Source organism: Vombatus ursinus, unplaced genomic scaffold (assembly GCF_900497805.2).
Source record: "Vombatus ursinus unplaced genomic scaffold, bare-nosed wombat genome assembly UNPS02014768.1, whole genome shotgun sequence".
Lineage (NCBI taxonomy): Eukaryota > Metazoa > Chordata > Mammalia > Diprotodontia > Vombatidae > Vombatus > Vombatus ursinus.
In genome coordinates, this window is record NW_020954546.1 from 25301512 (window position 1) to 25322544 (window position 21033).

At 42.4% G+C, this 21033-nt stretch overlaps 1 protein-coding gene across 2 annotated transcripts in view; it reads left to right on the top strand.

Annotated features, from left to right (window-relative positions):
• SSH2 (slingshot protein phosphatase 2) overlaps positions 1-21033 on the top strand; it is a 102301-nt gene that overhangs the window by 37873 nt on the left and 43395 nt on the right. For both annotated transcript variants that reach the window (XM_027861594.1, XM_027861593.1), the window contains exons 2-3: positions 7120-7223; positions 12007-12071. In XM_027861594.1, coding sequence (XP_027717395.1) covers positions 7120-7223; positions 12007-12071 — 169 coding nt within the window. The remainder of the gene's footprint in view (positions 1-7119; positions 7224-12006; positions 12072-21033) is intronic.

The window sequence follows — 21033 nt, forward strand, 5'->3', positions numbered from 1 at the left end:
GCTTCTAATGTCACCATCATGGAAGTCTGAGAGATGTTCTATTTTAGGGGAAAAAAAAGACTTTTTAAAAAGAAGGAAAACATTGAAAGGTACAAATGTTGGAACCAGTTTGGAAAAATAATACTAGTTCATACTTCTAAAGGTTCTTTCTAACTCTAAGATCCTCTGATTCCAAGGAGGCCATACAAAATGTTATTTTCAAAACTTGGGTTTAGAGAGGTTAAGCACTTTGCCCATTGTCACCCAGCTAGTAAATGCTGAGCCTTTATAGGAACCCAGATTATCTGACTCCAGGACCCCAAGTCTTTCTGAATGCATCAGACTTCCTTTCACTGCTTAGTATCTCGGTTTAGTTGCTGAGGGAGGCTACTGTTGAACAGATGGACAGGTAGATGTTTGGGTGTACTCTTAGACTGGGGTCTTGTGCCCCTTCTCTGCAGTGCTGTCTTAACTTTGTCTTGAACTCATGCTGTCTCCAATTTTCTGTGACTGCTGCAATGCAAGGGAAGCAGCTGGGATTTCAAGGAGTCTTTGTGTTGAGAGAAGAGTGAGCCCTGGCCCCTGAAGCCAGGGAGGGCACCCGGCTGCAGGTCCAGCTTCCGACTTATTCACTGTGACTCTGCACAGGCCTCAGTGATGGAGCCTAGGGTTAGACCTTGTAGGGCCTGTGGTGATCATCTGACCCAAGCCCCTCATTTTACAGAAGAGGAAATCGAGGCCCAGAAAGAGGAAGGGCTTTGCCCCAGGAGTACCAGGGCTGGCATTTGAACCCAGACCTTCTAGATAAGCTGCAAGGTGGGTGAGTGTTTCCTTTGTTCTTGAAGAGGACCAAGGTGACACCATTATGTTAGAGTCAAGTTCCAGTGCATCTGACTGTGACTGATCAGACCCATACGAGCTCGGAAGACTCGACCACAGGTCAGGCACAGGTAGTCCGTATGAATATTTGGGGTGGATTCTCTAAATGTGCACATTTTGCATTTCTTTTGAGCTACTTCAATTCTTTGCTCATAGAGCACAGCCCCTTCTCTGATGTGGGCATGCCATGCTGGGCAGTCCTGTGCCAGTGTCTCTCCCATGTCATGCAATCAATTCCAAAATTCTTAAGAGAGGTCTTGAGAGTGTCCTTGTATTGCTTCTTCTGACCACCACGTAAGCCCTTGCCTTGTGTGAGTTCTCCATAAAATAGTCTTTTAGGCAAATGCATGTTTGGCATTACAATGCTGTGGGCAGCCCATCAGAGTTTCACTCCCTGCAACAGAGTTTGAATGTTTGACAATTTAGTTCACGAAGGGACCCAGTATCCGGTACCTTATCCTGCCAGGTGATCTTCAGAATCTTCCTAAGACAATTCAAAATGAAGCAATTCAGTTTCCTGGCATGGCGTTGGCATACTGTCCAGGTTTCACAGGCATACAACAAGGAGATCAGCACAACGCTTCTGTAGACCTTCAGTTTGGTAGTCAGTCTGATACCTCTTCTCTCCCACACTTTCCTTCAGAGCTTTCCAAACACTGAACAGCAAGATGAGTTATTTTTGAAGGGTATGTAGCTAGTCATTTTCTCTGGGCAAATGAACAAGAGTTGGGAAGGATCTTCATGTGAGGGGGAATCTGGTGTGTACATGGTAAAATGACTTTGAAAGCTCCCTTTCAAGAACATTCTCCTTTAAAACTAAAGTATAACAGCTGAACTGATGCAGAAATCAAATTCCAAATAAACAGCCACCTCACCTTATGCAATAAGACACTCTTTCCAACAACTTGTTTGTGGGAGATATTGTGCAAATTGTGGCTTCAGGCAGAAAACCAAATCCCTCTGCCTCAGAGTTTAGCATTGCAGGCATTGCTGCCTTGAAAATCCCCTGGTTCTCCTTTTCTGTCCAGATGGAGGCCCAACAGAGACTGGAGTCAGTGCAGCTTCCAAACTTGTCCACCTGCTAGTCATGAAGCATCACTCTCCACATTCCTCCAGCTTCATTTTCACCCCAGCAACAGTTAAGAAAAAGGGTCATGACTAACAGCACTTTTCTAGGCATCACTGAGTATGTTTCAAAGATGCCAGATCCTGGTATGGCTACAACATGAGCTTTATCAATAGAATAAAGTTCTAGCCACGTGTGCAGGCCATGTATTTGATAAGCTATTGTTTCCCTCTGTTGTAGATTGAGAACTACTGCACTATCCAGTCACTCATTAATTCTTTCACTCCTCACCGAATACTGCCCCAACTCTCAGAGAACCAAGTGGGTAAAGAGGAACAAGGCTCTTAGATCTGCACAGCTGGCTTTACCACCCAGGCCCTCAGCCGCTACCACCCATCCATAGCCCTACAGTGACCACGTTTCCAAACCAGTACATGGTCAGAAGAATTAATGAATGGAAAACCATTGGTTAAGCACTTTCTCTGTGTAAAGCAGTGTACTAAGCCCTGGGGATACAAATAGCTAGACAGCCCCTGCCCTCAAGGAACTCCCATTCTAGTAGGAGAGACAACATATATAGGAAGCTACAGCTGCCGGTCAGATAGTAATGCATCATCAGAGAGAAAGAGAGAGAGTGTGTGTGTGTTGTATAAAAGGACAGTCCTTTTGCAAAGGCCAATTAAAATGATGTATGTCTTGAAATCAGAACTATCCTAGAAAAAAAGGAATTTGTTATAGTCACCATACCACATTCCCTTTCCTCAGCTCCCTCCCTGCATTCAATCTTTTCTATCTGTGGTCTTGACTTAAAAAGAGGAGTGTGAAGAATTGAGGGTGGGATAAGTTTGGACCCTCCTGACCTATAGCCTGCTGCTGCTCACCCCCATTCCCTCATTTTCTTTGATGGAGACTATGCTGAATGTCACTGTGCTTTTGTCTCTTGGGACAATAAGATCTCCGATGTATTTTCCCATAACTCTAGTCTATAATGATTTTCAGCACAGCCAGTATCTAATAAGCACATCCCATAGAAAGGAATAGATCTTTTTCAGTCACACTAACATTAAAAGCTCTGTAGTATTTTTCTGCTCCTCCAAATTGGACAGATAATATTATACATGCCTTGCATATCATTTTCTCATCATGTCTACTCTTTCCCAAGAGAAAGCAGCTATTTAAGAATGATGCAGGGTTTTTTTTTTTTTAATGAAGTAATGACTTTGAGTCCTTTAGATGATCTTACATTCATCCTTTTCTTAACCTACAAGTTATGGGTCTTAAGTCCTCTGGTGTTTATATTTACTTGTCTTCTACGCCTGGGGCCATTTAGAAATGATGCTCTCATCTGAGCCAGGCTCTGTGGAGTAAACTAAAGAAGACTTTGCATATTCATGAACTAGGCCTAAAGGAAATAAAAAAAATTGAAAATTTGAGGACCCTGGACACCTGCTTTTTTTAAGGGACTGACATAAAGAAATTATGTCTTTGTCAGTTGGCTTTCTCCAGAGGCAGCTGTTGAGGAAGACTGGTGTTTTCACAAATGCAGCTAGGACTGTTAAGGCAAGAAACATGAAGATTTTTCTCCTCCTGCTAAAAATGTGTGATTATTCATTGTTCTGTCATTTCAGCCATGTCCAACTGTTCATGACCAATCTGGGGTTTTCTTGGCAAAGTTACTGGAGCAGTTTGCTATTTTCTTCTCCAGTTCATTTGACAGATGAGCAAACTGAGGCAAACAGAGTAAAGTGACTTGCCCAGGGTCACATGGCTAGGAAGTGTCTGAAGCTGTATGTAAACTCAGGTCTTCCCGACTGCAGGCCCAGTATTCTATCCACTGTATCACCTAGCTGCCCCAAAATGTGTGATAGATTCTCCTAATAATATTATCTCCCTATACAAATAGTATCAGATTGCTTACTGGACCATAAACTTCTTGAGAGTGAGGGCCTTTTCGCCTCGCCTTGGTAGCCTGGATTTGGTCTGACAGTGCCTTCCCTCATGGAATACGCTCAATAAATAATGGTTGAGTTAGGCTTGGTCTACCTAAAAAGTTAAATAGAGGAGACTTTTAAAAAAAAAATTGGCCCTGAGGAAACTCAGGGCTGAGTGTTCTCTAATTGGAAAAGCAATTTCTACTATGTGCATCAGAAAGGATATTATTGACCCGCCATTCAAAATTCAACCAACATTTTATTAGACACCCACCATCTGCAAAGTACTGGAGAGAAAACAGTTGGAGAGGGAAGGGTTGGGGGTGCAGGAGATCAATTGGATGAGTTCTTGGAAGTGTTCATGGAAATGGTGATTGACTGTTGAGGTTAGGCATTCTCTAACCTGATCCCTCCTGTAGCCAAAAGCAAGCATTGGTGGGGTGACAGGTCTGGGTTAGGCAGCCAATATACTCCATTTTTTCCCCTCATGAAAATGAAGTCCTGGCACCTTTTTTTGAAAAAGAGTATTAGTGGAGCCCAACGTTGTATTGGCAGAGAAGTCTGCTACTAAAAAAAAAAAATAAATTCTAACATATATATTGGATTCATTTAAAGTATAGTGCATTTTATTATCACAAAATGTCAAAAGCCAGAAACTTAGGCCTCAAATTGACCTTTGGCCTGAGGATTAGTAGCAAGAGGAGGCAGCTAGATAGAGAGCTATGGGCTGGAGTCCATTGGACCTGAGTTCAAATGTGGCCTCAGATACTTACTAGCTGCATAAATCTGGGCAAGTCACTTAATCTCTGTCTGCCTCAGTTTCTTCAACTATAAAATGGGGATAATAATTATACCTAACTCTCAAGGTTATTGTAAGGATCAAATGAGATCAAATATGTACAGCACTTAATGCAGGACCTGGCACATAGTAGGTGCCTAATAAATGCGTCTTTCCTTCCTTTCTGTCTGCTCCAGACAGTTGATTCAAGCTTTCAGTTGGTATCTTGAATGAGTTTGTGTCCAACGTCCCTTTGTAGAAATAAAGAGGGATTTGATTTACTGGAATCCCAAGTGCCCAAAGCTATTACTCTGCTGGTGATGAAGTTCGATTTTGTTTTCAAAATTATTTTCATTTTACAAAGCAAAATAGTTGTTGTCTTGGTGGAAATGTGAATTTCGTTTCCTGTCTGTGGTGTGCTGTCTTCATCCTGTCACTCAGACGTTTTGTTTTGAGTTGTTCCCGTAATGTAAGTGAAACACAGTGACCCACACAACAGGATGACGTGTGCACCCCGCAGATGTAACAAGAGACACATTTTGTGCAACAGACCACAAAAGCTCAAGGCTTTATTTAAAAATGAAAACAAAACAAACCAAGACTTCCCTACAAGCTTGCTTGCCAACTCAGGGAGTGGCATTGTCTGTGAATTTGGAGATGGGCTTTAATTTCTCCATGTGGGTATTATCTCACAGACTTATTTTCACTCTTAGCCCTGTTTGATGAAAAGGTGAAACTCAGCCAACAAGGCTCATCTCATAATAACCATGTGGGAAAGGCAGCATAAGATCAGAACACTTGGACAGACGCCTTGGTCTCTCTGCCTCACAGTCTCCTAGTACCGAAAGGAAGGTTCATGACGCCCCCTCCCAGGGTTGTTATGAGGAAGGCACTTTGTAAATGTTCACACTAAAGAGGAGCTGCTGCCTCAACTCAGATGTTCATTTCCCTTTTACTTGCTTTCCTGAGCTGGTTCATCAGAGAGTCATGTTTTCTGGCCCCTTCATCTGGGGATAAACGAGTATGTGGATGCTCCCCTGGAACCCAGGTTTTCAGTCTCACGGAAGACTGAGATGATGGGGCCTTTTTGCATTGCCTTTTTAAAAGTTTTTGCTAGCTTTTTCTTAATACCACTTTTATTTCTAAATATAGCTCTTCTCCCTTTTTCCCCCAAGAAAACCATCCTTTATAACCAAGAATTTAAGAGTGAAAAAACATGAGCAGCTTAACAAAACAAAAGTCCCTCCCATCTCTCTACATCATTTTTTTTTCATGTTTTGAAAGCCCAAGACTTCTTATACTGGTGAGCAAGTGTTTGCAGGTCATGGCCTGCCTAGAAATGCCTATTGTGAATAGTGCGCTGGCCGGGGGATCAGGGAGACCCTGAGCTTGTCTCCCCCTGCCACAAACTCACTTTGTGATCTGGGCCCGGTCACTCCACTTCTATAGACTATACATATATATATATATATATATATACACACACACACACACACACACATATATATATATATAGTCTATATAACTATATATACATATATAAAACTATATATATAACTATCTATATCTATATCTATAGATAGTTTAGTCATCTGCAGAGAACAGAGGCATTGGACTCTCAGAGATCAGCAAACTATGATGGGTCCTTCCACGTGATTTTGTAAGGCCTTCGAGCTAATTTTTTGTGTTTAAAAATTCAAAAGTCATTCTTAGCGGGTAGTGGGCCCACCAGGTAGTTTGCTGACTCTCGAACTGGATGATCTCATAGACCCCTTCCAAAGCTAAAATATTACGCCTCTATAAATTGAAGTTCGCCACTAGGACTACAGAATTCTCAGAGGTGCTCTTTAGAACCCTGTCCAAAGTCGACTTTTCAAAATCTGTGCTTTAATTGTAGCTCATAAAATAGCTAAAGCAGTATGTACGCTACACGGCATCAGCCGTGTGAGAGACAGCCCACAGCCCCTTCTAGTGAAGTCTGAAGGCTTGGTGTGTATATAATTATGATGGATTTTTCCATCATACCGACTTCATATTCACTACTAAGTACACCTTGAGTAGATGGCATTTGTGTAGTGTTATGTTTGAATTAAACACTTATCTCGAAAGTGAGACTGCATGAAGAAGGCTCATCTTTTTAAAGAGTCCTGGCCTTGGAGTTAGAAGATTCAGATCCAAGTCCTACCTTCAAAACTTAAAGCTGTGTGACCAAGTCACTTCACGTCTCAAAGCCTCAGTCTCCCCATCTACAAAATGGTGATGATAATAATGATACCGCATCACCGGATTGTGAGAAAAGCACATCGTAAACCTTAAAGCACTCTGTAGATGAGAGCTTGCATTACTGTTACTCTGTTGCTTGGTGCTGGGTCTGGGTCACCACTGTAGAAAGTATGTCTCTAAAGCAAGTCTTGTTTTCTATTCATTGATTTCTTACATCTAAATCTGCATTAATCCAGTTTCTCCCTTTTGGTTTTTCCCTGCAGCATCAGCGAAAGTTTCCTCACTGTGAAAGGTGCAGCCCTCTTCCTACCACGAGGAAATGGGTCATCCACACCAAGAATCAGTCACAGGCGCAACAAGCACGCAGGTAAAGCAGCCCACTGTCCCCCTTGATCACCTTGCCCCTTTCCGGTTTCTCAAGTTGTCCTGCAGTAATGGCAGGAAATGTGGGAAGCCATCTCATGGGATGGAGCTTCTCCTTTGGAATCACAGGATCTGAGAGATGGAAGGAACTCCATTTCATTCTTGCCCTGGATAATTGACAGAATTGTCCTTATTGAGCTGAAATTGCCTTCCTGCCCCTATGGGACCAAGCCAAAGAAGTCTCAGGGGGTGTGTTCCCTTAAGAATCTGGGAAAACCAAAGGCTTTTGAAACTCTGGACTTGAGCATATAATTTTCACCTCCTAACTAACCAAAAAAAGAGCCCTTAAATTATTTCTGTCTAGGGTGAGTGAGTGCAAACTACTCCAGCCCACTAGATCTAGCTAGTACTAGACCTTACTAGCCACATCCCAGCCAGAATCCACCAGGAAACCAGGAGTTCCTTGCCCTGTGGCACCCCTGCTCCCCATCAGGTACAACCACACTCTGGATCTGACCTTGAGAGACTGCATACGGCCCCAGCCACCAGTCAATGCAGTCAACAGTGGGCCTGAGTTTTCCTGGCTGGTGGAGAAATAAGTGACAGCTTACTGACCCTCTGTGTAGGTGTCCCCTTTGTACCCCATCCAGCATCCACCGGAAAAGTAGGCCCTGCTGTCTGCTCTCCCTCCAGTTATTCCCCTTTGGGGGTCCTCTGAGCTCTTGTTCTGGAGCTGCTGTTGGAACTGGCAGAGGTCAGACAGCCCCACCTAATGTCTGTGATGTCCACACCAAACTCCTTGGCCTGGTCACCTCTTAACTGCCCAAAGGTGATTTGCCACCGTGTTAGAATATAATCTCCTGGAGGGCAGGAGCTGCCTCACTTGGCTATTTGTTTTCCCAGCACCAAGTACAGTGCCTGGCACATAATAGGTACTTAATAAATAAATGGTATTTCTTTCATCCATGTTTTCTAATGTTGGTACAGAGAAAATAAGATAAATAAAAAAACAAGCACACTTAGGTTCCCATGACATCAAGGCTTGTTCTAATACAGATTAAAATACAGATAAATCTAATACAGATTAAAAGTTCTTTAAGATAATTCCATTAAACCTCTCCCTGTAATCCTAAATACACACATTCCAAAAACGGATTCATTCCACAAACATGATGTGCCTGCAAGGTAGAAAGGAACGTACAAACTAAGTAAGCCATGTCTGCCTGCCCTCACAGAGCTTACAAGAGACAGGACATGTAAGAGTCTGTAGCTAAATGCAAAGAAACTGAATAATTAGCTGAAAGATAATTTATAAGGAACTCTCATTTGTCCAAACTTGAATTCTGAGAGTGAACATGGTAGAAGGAGGATCAGAAGATATAGATTTGAACCCTGGCTCTAATTACTTACCAAATGTAAGCTATTCACTTGTATTCTGAGCTAGTCCATTAAATGGAGATAATATCCTGCTGTCTATTTTGCAAGGTTTGTTAGGAGGAAAGTAGTATATAACTTAGAGTCACAGGACCTGAATTCGAATCCTGATTCTGTCAGTTATTACTTGTCTGACCAAAGGGCAAGTCACTTAACTTTTCTGAACCTGTTTCCTCATCAGTAAAGTGAGATTAGACTGGGTGCTCTCTGAGGTCCCTTTCATTGCTCTAGTATTCTGTGAGGTATGAGCTTTTTTTTTTTTCCATATATTGGGTTTCCTTAAAGTAAGGTACATCTGAAGCCATGTAACAAAGACCAGTTCATATGAAGTGAGAAACTTTTTATATGAATTCAGGGAAAATTTAGAGAAAAGAAGGGTGTTGGGGGTGGGGCATGTCAGGAAACCAGTCTGCCTGCCATGCCCACTTTTTAAAGATCTTTTGGAAAACATCAGCTTGAGAACAGTGTTTGGACGTGATGGCCCCAGCTAGTCTGCTGGAAAGGAGCTGTTACTCATTGTGACAATTGTAGTCATTTATGCACTTGTGGCCTTCAGGGGTAGACGAGGTTGTGAGTTTTGGGAAGGGAGCAATCCACACTACAGACCTCGAATAGGTCAGAGGTCAAACACCGAAATACTGGATCCCGTTGAAGCTGTAACTGACTCTGATCTCGGGCATCTTAGGGGCAGTGGTGCCACTCTCCGGTGATGCCGTGTGGAGTTCTAATCAATCATGTTGGTGATGACGTTGTCCTTACACAGCAAATCTCAAGCCAGGGAAGCATTTTAACACAGTGAGGAATATCCTTCTGCCCTCGGATTTTAAAAACCCCAAGACTTTTCTTTGCTGCCCCTTGCTTCCCCAAAGGCCTTTCAGCCAGGGAGGAACTAGCCCTAGCGAGGCTCTGTGCGTATGTCAGGGTGATGTTGGGTATTCATCTTATACAGTACAAGGAAAAAATAGACAAAGTATTGCTTTCAGTCCAGCCCGTCTGAATGAGTTGTTCAGAGAATCTGTCTCTTTGGCATGTAACTGGGAGTGGGGTCAGCAGCTTTTAAAACTCCTGGCCCTAGCTGGCCTTTTTTTCTTTTGCCTAAACTTCCTCAAACAACTTTGTCCAGGTTTCCACTTGACTTTGAGTGATTCAGCTTTTTCCTTTACTAAATAAGAAAGCAGGGACTGGGGGAAGGAAGAGAGTGGGGAGAAAAGGAGGGAGAGATTTTGTACCAGTTGAATAACCTTGATTTATGATCTGGACCAGAACAGATCAGGCCCTGTCAGTATAAATACCAGCTCCCAGTGACTGACATGTTCTGGAGCCAGCCTGGCCCACTTCATGATTCACAAACAACCCTTGTACCATCAAGATACCCACGGACGCCTAATAACGTGGGGAAGGGCCTGTGCTGCTTGTGCCGCCTCCGTGTAGTCAGAGGAGGAAATGTGTCGAACCCATTTCTGTCTACATATGAATATTCAAATACTTCATCAAATTCATGATCAAAAAGGATTGTGCCTATTGACATTGGGAAGGGAAGGCAGACATGGTCAGGGTTGTCAAAATTGCTGGTCTCTTGAAATTTACCTACTGGCGGCAGCAAATGGAATTTTAAAAGAGTGAGAAGGGCATCCCAACTGCCCCCAGAGTCACATCCTTTCTGGTCTGCCCCCTCCGTCTCTGGCAGTGCAGGAAGGGAGGTAAATTCACAGAACATGGGCAGCTCCTTTCCAGCGGGTGCATTTCCTTGTGCCCATTACTCTCAGAAGCCTTATTACTCCAGGGACTGGAGCTCCTTGTCTGCCTCCCTTCCATCCTTCATGTGATTTGACTGTACCATTGTGCCAAAGGATGATAGAAATACATGATAAAGCATTTATTAAACACCTACTGTGTACCAGGTGCTTTTCAAGGCACTCTTCAAAAGTGATTCCCTTCCTGGTAGTCCCTGTCCACGCTGGCTAACGATGGAGCAGCTGCAGAGGCTTCCCCTAACAGGATACAGTATGGAACGCAGCAGGAATTGTTGACCTTTCACCAAGTAATGCTTGACCTCCCCAGCCCAGTTTCCGCTGAGGAGACTTGAGGTTTATGGTGAGATCAGATGGAGCTGGGCCACTCTGCTCAGTCTTTCCGTGCTGCTTTGGAAACGTCAGTTCCCAGACTAGTTGATATTTCGTGAAGTTTTGCCGGAATCCTTTGTTGTGTTTTGTTTTGAATTCTTTGTTATAAGAGATGCCTTGATGAAGGGATATGTTCATAAAGGAAGGGAATAGAAAAACGAGATTTTAAAAAAATTTTCAGAAGAAAATTAAAAGACTGTATATTGGAGAGAGGGCTAGTGGCCATCACTGAAATGAAGGCAAGTAGAATAAAATACTTACAGGTAATCTCCTTTCCCCTCCTCACCTCAAAAAAGCTTCTGACTAAATGACCCTCAAGAATCACCCGGAAAGAGAAGTAGGTTTGGCAGTATGCTTTCTAGTCTGTCCTTTTCTCACCTCCCTCCCTTCCTTCCTTCTTCCCTTATTGTCAACAACTGTGAGGGCAGCAGACACAATATGGTTTGTAGAGACAGTAGGAGCTTCATTTGAGCTACACAACTCTTCAAAAAATGGTGTCTTTTCAACCAGAAGAAGTGGGTTGGGCAGAGTCAAACTGTTCTGCCCTCTGCTTTGCTTTCTCTCTGAAAGTACTTATCTCCAGGCACGGTTTTCCTCAACGCCACCCACATGTTCTCTCCCTGCCCCCAGTCACAGCACTGTGTCTCCTTTGCACTATTGTCAGTAGAAAGATTGGGGCTTCCTCCTATTTGAATACCCTCACTAATGTGGGGGGGGGGGGGAGATTGAAAATTCTGATATTCTAGGCAGTATTCTTAGAAGGAAGGCATCTAAAATATTTCTGATTTTTGTGAATTGAAATATCTTAAATAGTTAGCTTCAGACCAGGATCAACCAGGGAATTGTTATGTCTGACATTTGTCCTACATTCAAAAGAACTGTGGTCCCCTAAAGTTTCCCTTGGTGTGAGATGGATATCCAATATTAATCTGTGTACCAGGAGGTTTCGTGGCCCTGTTTACTCTGCTAAAATACACGACCAGGGTCTTTTACTGGTTGCTTTCCATACAGAAAGAAATTAATCTAGTAAAATGATAAATCTCAAAATGTAAGGAAACAATCCATTTTCCAATCATCTTGAATAGGTGGGAAATCACTTACCACCATTAAAACACCAGCTTAATTGATGCCGTATCTTGGAGTCATTCTGTGAACCACAGCTTCACTTTTCCAAAAGTCCTAAGAGAACTTTAGAGCCAGCCTCAACCTTTCTTTTGTGAACTTCTCCAGGTGATCTTCAGCAGCACCTGCAGGCCATGTTCATATTACTACGCCCTGAAGACAACATTAGGCTGGTAAGTGTTTTTGACTAATGAGCCTTAGAGGCAAAGCTCTGTTTTCCAAAGGAATGCCATGCCATGCCATGCAAGAGACTGGGGCTCGTTCAGTAGGTACTTATTCAGCACTCTGGTTCTGTCTGACACTGTAGCACCAGGCCTTTAGGGGAAACTAAGAGAATGATGGTCTTTCTCAGCAGACTCAGGTAATTATTGGAGATGAGACTAACACCTGTGAAACAAAGGCTACAAGGCAGTATCTGGTTGGTTGGTTGGTTGGTTGGTTGATTGGCTGTTGTCCTTCGTTCTCGAAGAGAAACAAAATGACATCATTATGTTACAGTCAAGTCACAATGTGTCTGGGGCTGATCAGACCAAGACAAGCTCAGAATGCTTTACCACAGGTCGAGCAAGGCAAGTGCCAAAGTATGTTACGGGTTCTGAGTGTGATTGGAATTCAGAGGAGGATAAAAGATGGAGGAATATGGAGGATAAAAGATGGTGGAACCCCAATATGGGTTTAGGAGGGTTTGTCCTATGGAGTGGTGAGAAATACAGTTGGATAGGTAGCATGGAACCAAGCTATTGAGAACCTTGAAAGGCCAGGTTGGCTTCTTGTCTACTACCAATGCTGCCACTCCCAGTTTGATGAACTGGGTTAATCTCACAGTTTCTCTTCTTACCCTTTCTTTATTGGTGACCTTTCTGATATTTGGATTGTACTTCCTGGGTATAAAAGTAATTTTGTACCCAAGAAAGGATTATCAGGGGTGGGGATTTAATAAAAGGATTTGTTCTGTAAAACTTGGACTCAGTCAAAACGCTGCACCCGAGGACCTCGAAGGCCACGTGCGGCCTTGAAGCCACAGGATCCCCACCCTGGACTAGATAAAGCAGTAGAGACAAACAGGAATTTGAAGTTATTTGATTCAGCAAATGCCTGTTAAGCACATACTCTGTACAAGGCTTGTGCTAAGCAGTGGAGATATAAAGATAAGACATGAACTTCTGCTCTTAAGAAGGGTCATAGGAGGTTAAGAGCTGAGAGGAATGTTTTTGGTTCCTCATCCTCTTTCTGATGCTTCAGTGTGAGTGTTCCCCAAGATCTGTCCTTGGCCCATTTCTCCTTCTGTTCTTCCTCCTTGCTTCTGCCTGCCCACCATCTCTCAGGTCTCAGTGCCAGGGATGCCAAAGTCTCCATGCCTAGACTTGATTTTCTTTCCAGGTTCCAAGTTCCAGACCTACCTACACATTCAGATATCTTTAGGTCCTCTCCACCTCGATGTCCAGTCCGCACCTGATTCAACATGTCAAAACCTGAGCTTTTATTCTTTTCTCCCTTAACCTGCTCCTCCCTCTTAACAATTTTTTATTCCAGTTAATTGTACCAGCATTTTCCCACTTTCCCATTTGAAACCTTGTTGTTACCTTTGCCTCTTCCCTTTCCCTCACCTTTTATGTCTAGTTGGTTACTGAATCCCCTCAATCCTGCCTCCATATGATCAGAGATTTAGAGCTGGAAGGGCCCGGGAGTCCAATCCCTCATCATTTTACAGATGGAGAAATTGAGGCCTATATTGGAGGAATGACTTGCCCAACGTCACACAGGTAATAAGTGTCATTGCCAAGATTTGAACCAGGGCCTTCTAATTCCAAATCCAGTTCTCTGCCCACTATATTATGCTGTCTAACATCTCTTACATCCATCCCCTCCCACTGCTACTGCTTTCATACAAACTCTCATTACCACCCACTTGGACTATTGCAATAGGGTTTTCTGCCTCCATTCTCATCCTTCCCTTCATACTGGTTAATCTTTATTGTCACTCTCCTGCTCAAAAACCCTGAATGGTTCCCTTTTGCCCCATGTCGGCCTGTCCCTCAAGGACTTTCATGATCCAGATTCATCTCGTCTCATTCTGCTGCACATGTTCTCTGCTTCAGGCATAATTCTGTCTCCCAGGAGTCATTACAGTATCCCACAGTTTTTTTCGCCTGGCATGCCCACCCTCCCATGGTGATTAAATTCCAACCTGTCCTTGACAGTTCAGCTCCAGGGCCATGTGCTCCCTGAAGCTTTCTCTGGGCCTTTCTTTATCTTTCTACCCCTGCTGTGCCTGCCATGTCACACTGCAAAAGATGCTTGTCTCTGCTGGTGTCTTAGCTCTACCCCATCCTTACTAGTCATGAAAGCTCCTTTAGGACAGGAACAATGTCTTATCTGAACATTGGGACAAGGTTCTGTATGTAGTAGATGGTTAGACTAGATCGTTGGATCATTTAGTTCAGCCTCCCAGTTTTACAGTTGGGGAAACCAAGGCCGACAAAGGGAAAACAACTCCCCCAGGACCACCTATTAGTGGCAGAGCCAGAGCTAGAATTGACAGTTCAATCCTTGCTTTCTAAGTTGGCCTCCAAGGCCCCTTCAGGCTCTGAATCTATAATCCTACAATTCCTAGAGTTGAACATGTGGTCTCAGCTGTTTAACATTTTTTTAAAATGAATTCTGAAGATTTAAATGAAATTTCTGAACTAATTCGGAAATTGGACATGACACAGGGTTTTACAATTATATCAAATTGTTAAATATACAGTCATTATGTTGCAGACCATTAAGTGAGTCATCTTCAAGCCAAATCACTGGCTACATTGTGTGACTTTTGACCAGTTAGTGTTTTTTGTAGCTAAAAGGAGCTTTTGTAGAGTCCAAGCAAAGCCCTTTGTTTTAAGTTAAATGTGGAATGTTAAAACTGTCATCTTGGGACTTTACATAAGATTAAAAGTTGGAGAGTCAGCTGGAAGCTCATTCTATTATTTTCAGGATAACCCAAGAGTAAATAGAGACAGACACCAGTCCCCTCTCCCTTCTCGATTTTTGCTTTCTGAAAGTGAGATTAGAAAGATGACAAGTAACTGGAATGAAGCCAGCCTTTTTCTTTAGCAGTGTGAATTCTTAGGACATACATTGCTGTTGGGCCACAACTTTCAAGCATAGATACGAAAAGAAGGTCATTTTAGACCAGGCCTAACAGGAATAAGGCAGAAGACATTTAAGACTTTTAGTAACTCTTGGACTAACCTGTGGTCTCACTACTGGGCTGCCTTCTATAAAAACATGTTCCTAGCCCTGAAGCTGCAGCATCACTGTGGTGCCGATAATGTCAAGAAGCAGGTCTTTTTGGAAGCAGGTCTTTTCAAAAACGGTTGAGTTTATTTTTAGGATGCATTGATTTTAGGTGTAACCAGGATCCTTCATGAAGGTAGGAAGGATTGAAAATTGGTGCATACCTTTAACCTCGATCATTTTTTTTTCTGAAGAAAAGAATCTTCAAACTCTATTTCATGTCTGAAGTCTATTTTAAATTGAACTATAGATTTTTTTTGTTGTTTGGCTGGCTGGAATTCAATATTTACCTACTTATGCACCTCTGACAGAGCAGGTGAGCCCCATGTCTAGACTTTAGACCTTCATAATATAATTTTCTTGACAAGAGAGAAATATCGTGTACAAAAGCACAATATAAAGCAAGGCTCTTTTTCTTAGCAAAAAGGAATTGCAATTAAGGCAGAGTCCTAGCAAGCTCTAGTGGAACATTTTTGATGCTAAGGGGTGGTGGGAAGAGGAATAGGTAATGAGAAGTTTGTCTTTTTATCAAGAAAATGTTTTGTTGTGAAGGTAAATACTTTTGGAGCACAGTAGATGGTATGTTTACCCAAAGTCAGCATGTTAAGTGTAGTGTGGAAAAGGTTAGTATGCAGAGGGTGATGGCCAGGTGTTCTCCATCTTCACCAGAACTGACCACAAAAATATGGCATTAAGCTGCAGCATGAGGGATTTACCGAGGGACAGTGGTAAATCCCCAGAGGCTGTGAGGTTATTGCCCAGGCTCTTTAAATCCCTGCACACAGCAAGCATGGTCACCATCCTGATCTTTATCTAGGGCCAGAAAAATATGCAGTTTGAATGATGAGTGAAAGAGGATTTTCTGCATTTATTTTATTGAAGTTTAAGTGAAAAATGAAAGGAAGCCAGGCTAAATGTGAAACCAGAGCTAAGGTTGAAACTGATTGCTTCAAACAGACTTCCAGGCTCTGAAAGATGCTGAGCACCGCTGGACATCTCAAATGAATACTTACAATACGCAATCAATCATTCCTTCTGAAAAGTGAAAAGGTTTCATATGGGCTATTTCTCAGATGCATTTGAAGGCTGTTGTGATGAAAATAAATTCTTTTAAAGTTTTTCTGAATTCATCACAGCAGCCTTTTGTCAGGGATTTTTCTCAGTCAACAGATACTTACAGAATAACTGCTCTTTGGTAAAGAAGTCTGTCGGTGAAATTGGTTCATGTGAGAAAGGAGGCCCTCAGGCTTAAAAGGGTCAGGAACCACGGCCTCTAAGGCTTCTTGACAGAGAAAGCTATTGAACATTGAAGTGGTAATGGTACATCAAGGGAATTCAATTTATCAAGGATGTGTGAGGGCCTGTCTTCACTGTTGGGGACCCAGAGACAAAAATGGCAGCTTCTGTCCTCAAAGAATTTACCTTGATTGGGAGCACTGTAATCTGTACACACATAAGTAAAATACATGGTAATTTATGAAGGGAAAGAGCCATGACCGACTGGAAGGATCAGGGATATGGCAACTTATTCTTGTACTGTACCTTGAAAGAAGAAAAGGATTCTGAGGAGGGAATGCAGCATGGGAAGGAAGGCGTAGACCAGCTGCAGGGGTTCCCGTGGTGGAGTCACAAGAAAACCTGTCTGTCCTTGGAGTCAACAAGTTGTGTTCATGGTCCTGTTCTTAAGAACTCCCCAGCTGCATCCCAAAGAGATCATAAAATGGGAAAAGGACCCACATGTACAAAAATATTTATAGCAGCTCTTTTTGTGGTGGCAAAGAATTGGAAATTGAGGGGATGTCCATCAATTGGGGAATGGCTGAACAAGTTGTGGTGTATGAATGTAATGCTATAAGAAATGATGAGCAGGCGGACTTCAGAAAAACCTGGGAAGACTTGTATGGACTGATGCTGAGTGAAGTGAGCAGAACTGGAATGTTATACACTGTAACAGCCATGTTGTGCAATGACTAACGTTGATAGACTTAGCCCTTCTCAGCAATGCAAGGATCTAAGACGTTTTCAAAGGTCATATGATAGAAAATGCTATCCACATCCAAAGAAAGAACTATGGAGTTTGAATGCAGATTGAAGCATACTATTTGCTGCTTTTTTTTCTTCTGTTTTGTTTCGTTTCCTCTTTCTGGTGGTTCCTCCTATTGGTTCTAATTCTTCCTTACAACATCACTAATGTGAAAATATGTTTAATAGGAATGTAAATGTGTAGCCTATATCATATTGCACGCCATCTTGAGGAGGGAGGGGGAAAGGAGGGGGAGAAAAATTTAAAACTTTAAATTTAAAAATTTAAAACTCAAAAGCTTATGGAAGTGATTGTTGATAAATCAAAATAAATTAATAAAAAAATAAAAAATAAAAAGAACTCCCCAGCCATGTGAGACCTCGTGGACATTCCAGTGTGGCCGATTTTTCACTCTCTCACCTAGTAAAGGAGGACCACAATCCTGGCACTACCAACTTCAGGTAGTAGCTCTGAGTCTGGAAATCTGAACTTGGGTCTTATAAATATCAGTAGTTGGAAAGAGAAAGTGCAAGCAGATCCATAATTTACTAAGACTCCAAGGAAAGAATGTGCATGTTGGAAGGCCCTGTCAAAGGGTCAGCTCTCCATATGGCCTGCCCTGTCCATGGGCCTCACAGAAGATTATTCTTTTACCTGCTTCCAAATCAGGGTCTCTCTAGGTTTATATTCCACTTTGCTTCCTGACCCCAAAGAAACTTGGAAGCTACCAGAGATTCTAGGGACTATTAGGCAAATGATGCCTTTTAAAATTGTTTTTACTCAAATTGACTTAGTGAAATAAATTAGATTATGTTAATCCTTTCTCAAGCGGGGGTAGCTGCAGAAGAATGCAGAAGCAAGCTGGAGCCAGAGCAAGTTTTTGGTTATTTGGATATGTCTGTGCCTCCCAGGACTTGGGATTTTAAATTAAGATTCTCCTCTCACACCTCTTAGAGGACATCTAAATATAAAACATCATAGACTCCTCTTAGTAAAGATTCAGACAGTATTCTCCATGCTGTCAAGAGAGTTGTTTATCCTAAAGAATTAAATCCTAAGAATCGCAATACTTTCAATCTTTAATCCAACTAAAGGGTTTAGAACAGAATGTTCCCAGAAACTCATCCCATCTCATGTTAATATACGTACCTGGTACCTTACCCATTGGGACAGCAAGGTGGTACAATGGATCGAGCACCAGGCCTGCAGTCAGGAAGACAGATCTTCCTGGTTTCAAATCCAGCCTCAGACACTTATTAGCTGTGTGTGACCCTGGACAAGTCACTTAACCTTGTCTGCCTCAGTTTCCTCTTATGCAAAAATGAACTGGAGAAAAAATGGCAAATCACTCCAGTATCTTTGCCAAAACCAATCCAAATGGAGTCACCAAGAGTTGCACATGACTGAAAAAAAGAATGAACAGCAACAACCTTACCTAATGTAATAGTGGGTCCTTTCTTCTAGGGTTAGTGAGCTTTCATTTGAGTATAAAATGACCTACCATTTGATATATAATTAAAATGTGCAAAGAAGAGCCAAATACTCAAGGAACTTTTTTCAGCTATCTAGGTAAGAAATGTCAAATGTCGTCATGAAACGTCTCTTACAAAGAAGGTCTTCCTTCTTAACACTTAACTTGGTAACTTGTATTGCATATAATTTTTTTTTATTTTCCCCCTTTATCAACTTTGATTCAGTCACTTAATTGCTACCAGTTGGTGTAGGAGGAGTGAGCAAGACAGTTATTCCTATGCCAGAATGTTTTAAGAGCCCCAGCCAGAAACTCCCAGAGCTGGAGTAGAGTGAAAAGGGACACTGCCATATTCAGGAAGCTAAACATGATGGGGATGGAAGCAACACGAAGAGGCTTCCCTTTTTTTATGTTAAATGAGAGCTGACCAAGGCAAGCAAGAGTTCAAATATGTAACATCATTGAAATCTCATTTAGTACAGTGTTCCAGTTTACCCTAATTGGGTTTCATGATGAAAATGATTGTAACTGTCTTGGGAGCTGTTCCAGAAGCCCTAAAATATAAGAGGAACTATTAGCCAGGCCTCCTGGGGTCCAGGGTGCATTTCCATCTATGCCAGCCTCTGACTTGGTATGAGTTGTGCCTTCCCTTAATTTGACCCTAGCATGCTAGGGCTGGCCTTCCGGTTTTTTGGTGGTATTTTTTGTTTCTTTCTTTTTTTTCTTTTCATCTTAGTTCCTCTTGGCTTCTCTTAAGTGTGTTTTGCTTGAATTGCCATGATGTGGCTTTCTGGAACACACATTACTGTTCTCCATCGTGTAGACTTGGCAACACAATACCAGTATTACATTTTCATTGGGTCAGCTCTTGTTAGAAACAATTGTGTGTGTGTGTGTGTGTGTGTGTGTGTGTGTGTGTGTCCAGGTATGCTGCTATTTGTGCTTCCCAGGCTTTTCTTAGGATGATACAATGGAGAAAAGAATTCCACCATTTACTTCTCCAAATTAGATTGCTATCCCTGTGTTTCTCTGATCCTTAGTCCCTATACCCAGACATTTGGGCAGAGGCCAGGCCTGGTATGTTTTGAAAGCTCTATGAGTTCATCATTATGAGTCTTCTGCAGACTGCAACCCTGCCTTCCATATCTTATCCTTTTCGTGAGTTACCATGGCCAAAGGAATTCATCAGATGGTGGCCAGTCTAGAGATTATCTAGAGATTCTGGAGATACTTGGTTTGGCAGATCCTCAAATGAGAGATACACATTCCACCTCTGGGCTTGTGGCCCAGTCTTTCTGGCTTGGTAAGGCCTGCCAGACCTTGTGTTCTGCTGGCCTACCTTTTGAGAAACTAGAGTCACTTGTTGGCCCATAATAAGGCATCACAGCAAAACTGCAGTAGAGGCTAGTGTGATTAATACAAACCAGGCAAGGGATGATCTGGTGGATGTTGGTTTTGAGAAATTCCACATGTAGGTCCACTCTCCTGAGCAAAAGAGACAAGTAGGGGAATTTGAAGTACTTTACTCCTGAGATCTGAAACGAGGGTTGTGTGGGGCTTCAAAGGATCAATAGATTGTTGATTAAGTAAATTGAGTGCTGTTGAAAGTCAGTCTAAGAAACTTCTTAAGAAGTAGTATCATTGAAATGAGGAGGACCTGAGTTCAAATCTGACCTCAAACACATAATGCTTACTAGCTGTGTAACTCTGGGCAAGTCACTTAACCCCAATTGCCTCAAAAAAAATAATAAAATAAAATAAAAAAAGAACAATCATTTCTGAAACCTGAATTTTTCAAAAGTCTTTTAATGTTTGTCAGTAAAAAAAAATTGATTAAGTGCCTGCTATATGCTACACAGTGCCTAACACTGTGCTAAGTTCTAGGGATACAAAGAAAGGCAAAATTTCAGAAAGCTCACCATCTAATGGGGAGAAAATATGTAACAACTTGGTACAAAAAGCTGTCTGCAGGATAAATTGGAGATCAACAGAGGAGCTCATAAAGTGCTTTCTGTAGGAGATGAGATTTTAGCTAGGATTTGAAGGGAGCCAAAAGGTAAAGGAGAGGAGAGAACATTCCATCAATGAGGGACAGCCAGTGAAGATACCCCAAGCTGGAGGCTAGAGTGTCTTGTTTGTGGAATAGCCAAGAGGCTGGGGCTGGACAGGAGAGCATGTGGCAGGGAGTAAGGTGGAAGAAGACTGACAAGGTGGGGGAAGGCGGGAAGGGCAGGTTAGGGAGGGCTTTGAACACCAAAACAGAGGATCTTCTGTTTGATACTGGGGGTAACAGGCAGCCACTCGAGTTTATTGAGGTGTGTGTGTGTGTGTGTGTGTGTGTGTGTGTGTGTGTGTGTGTGTG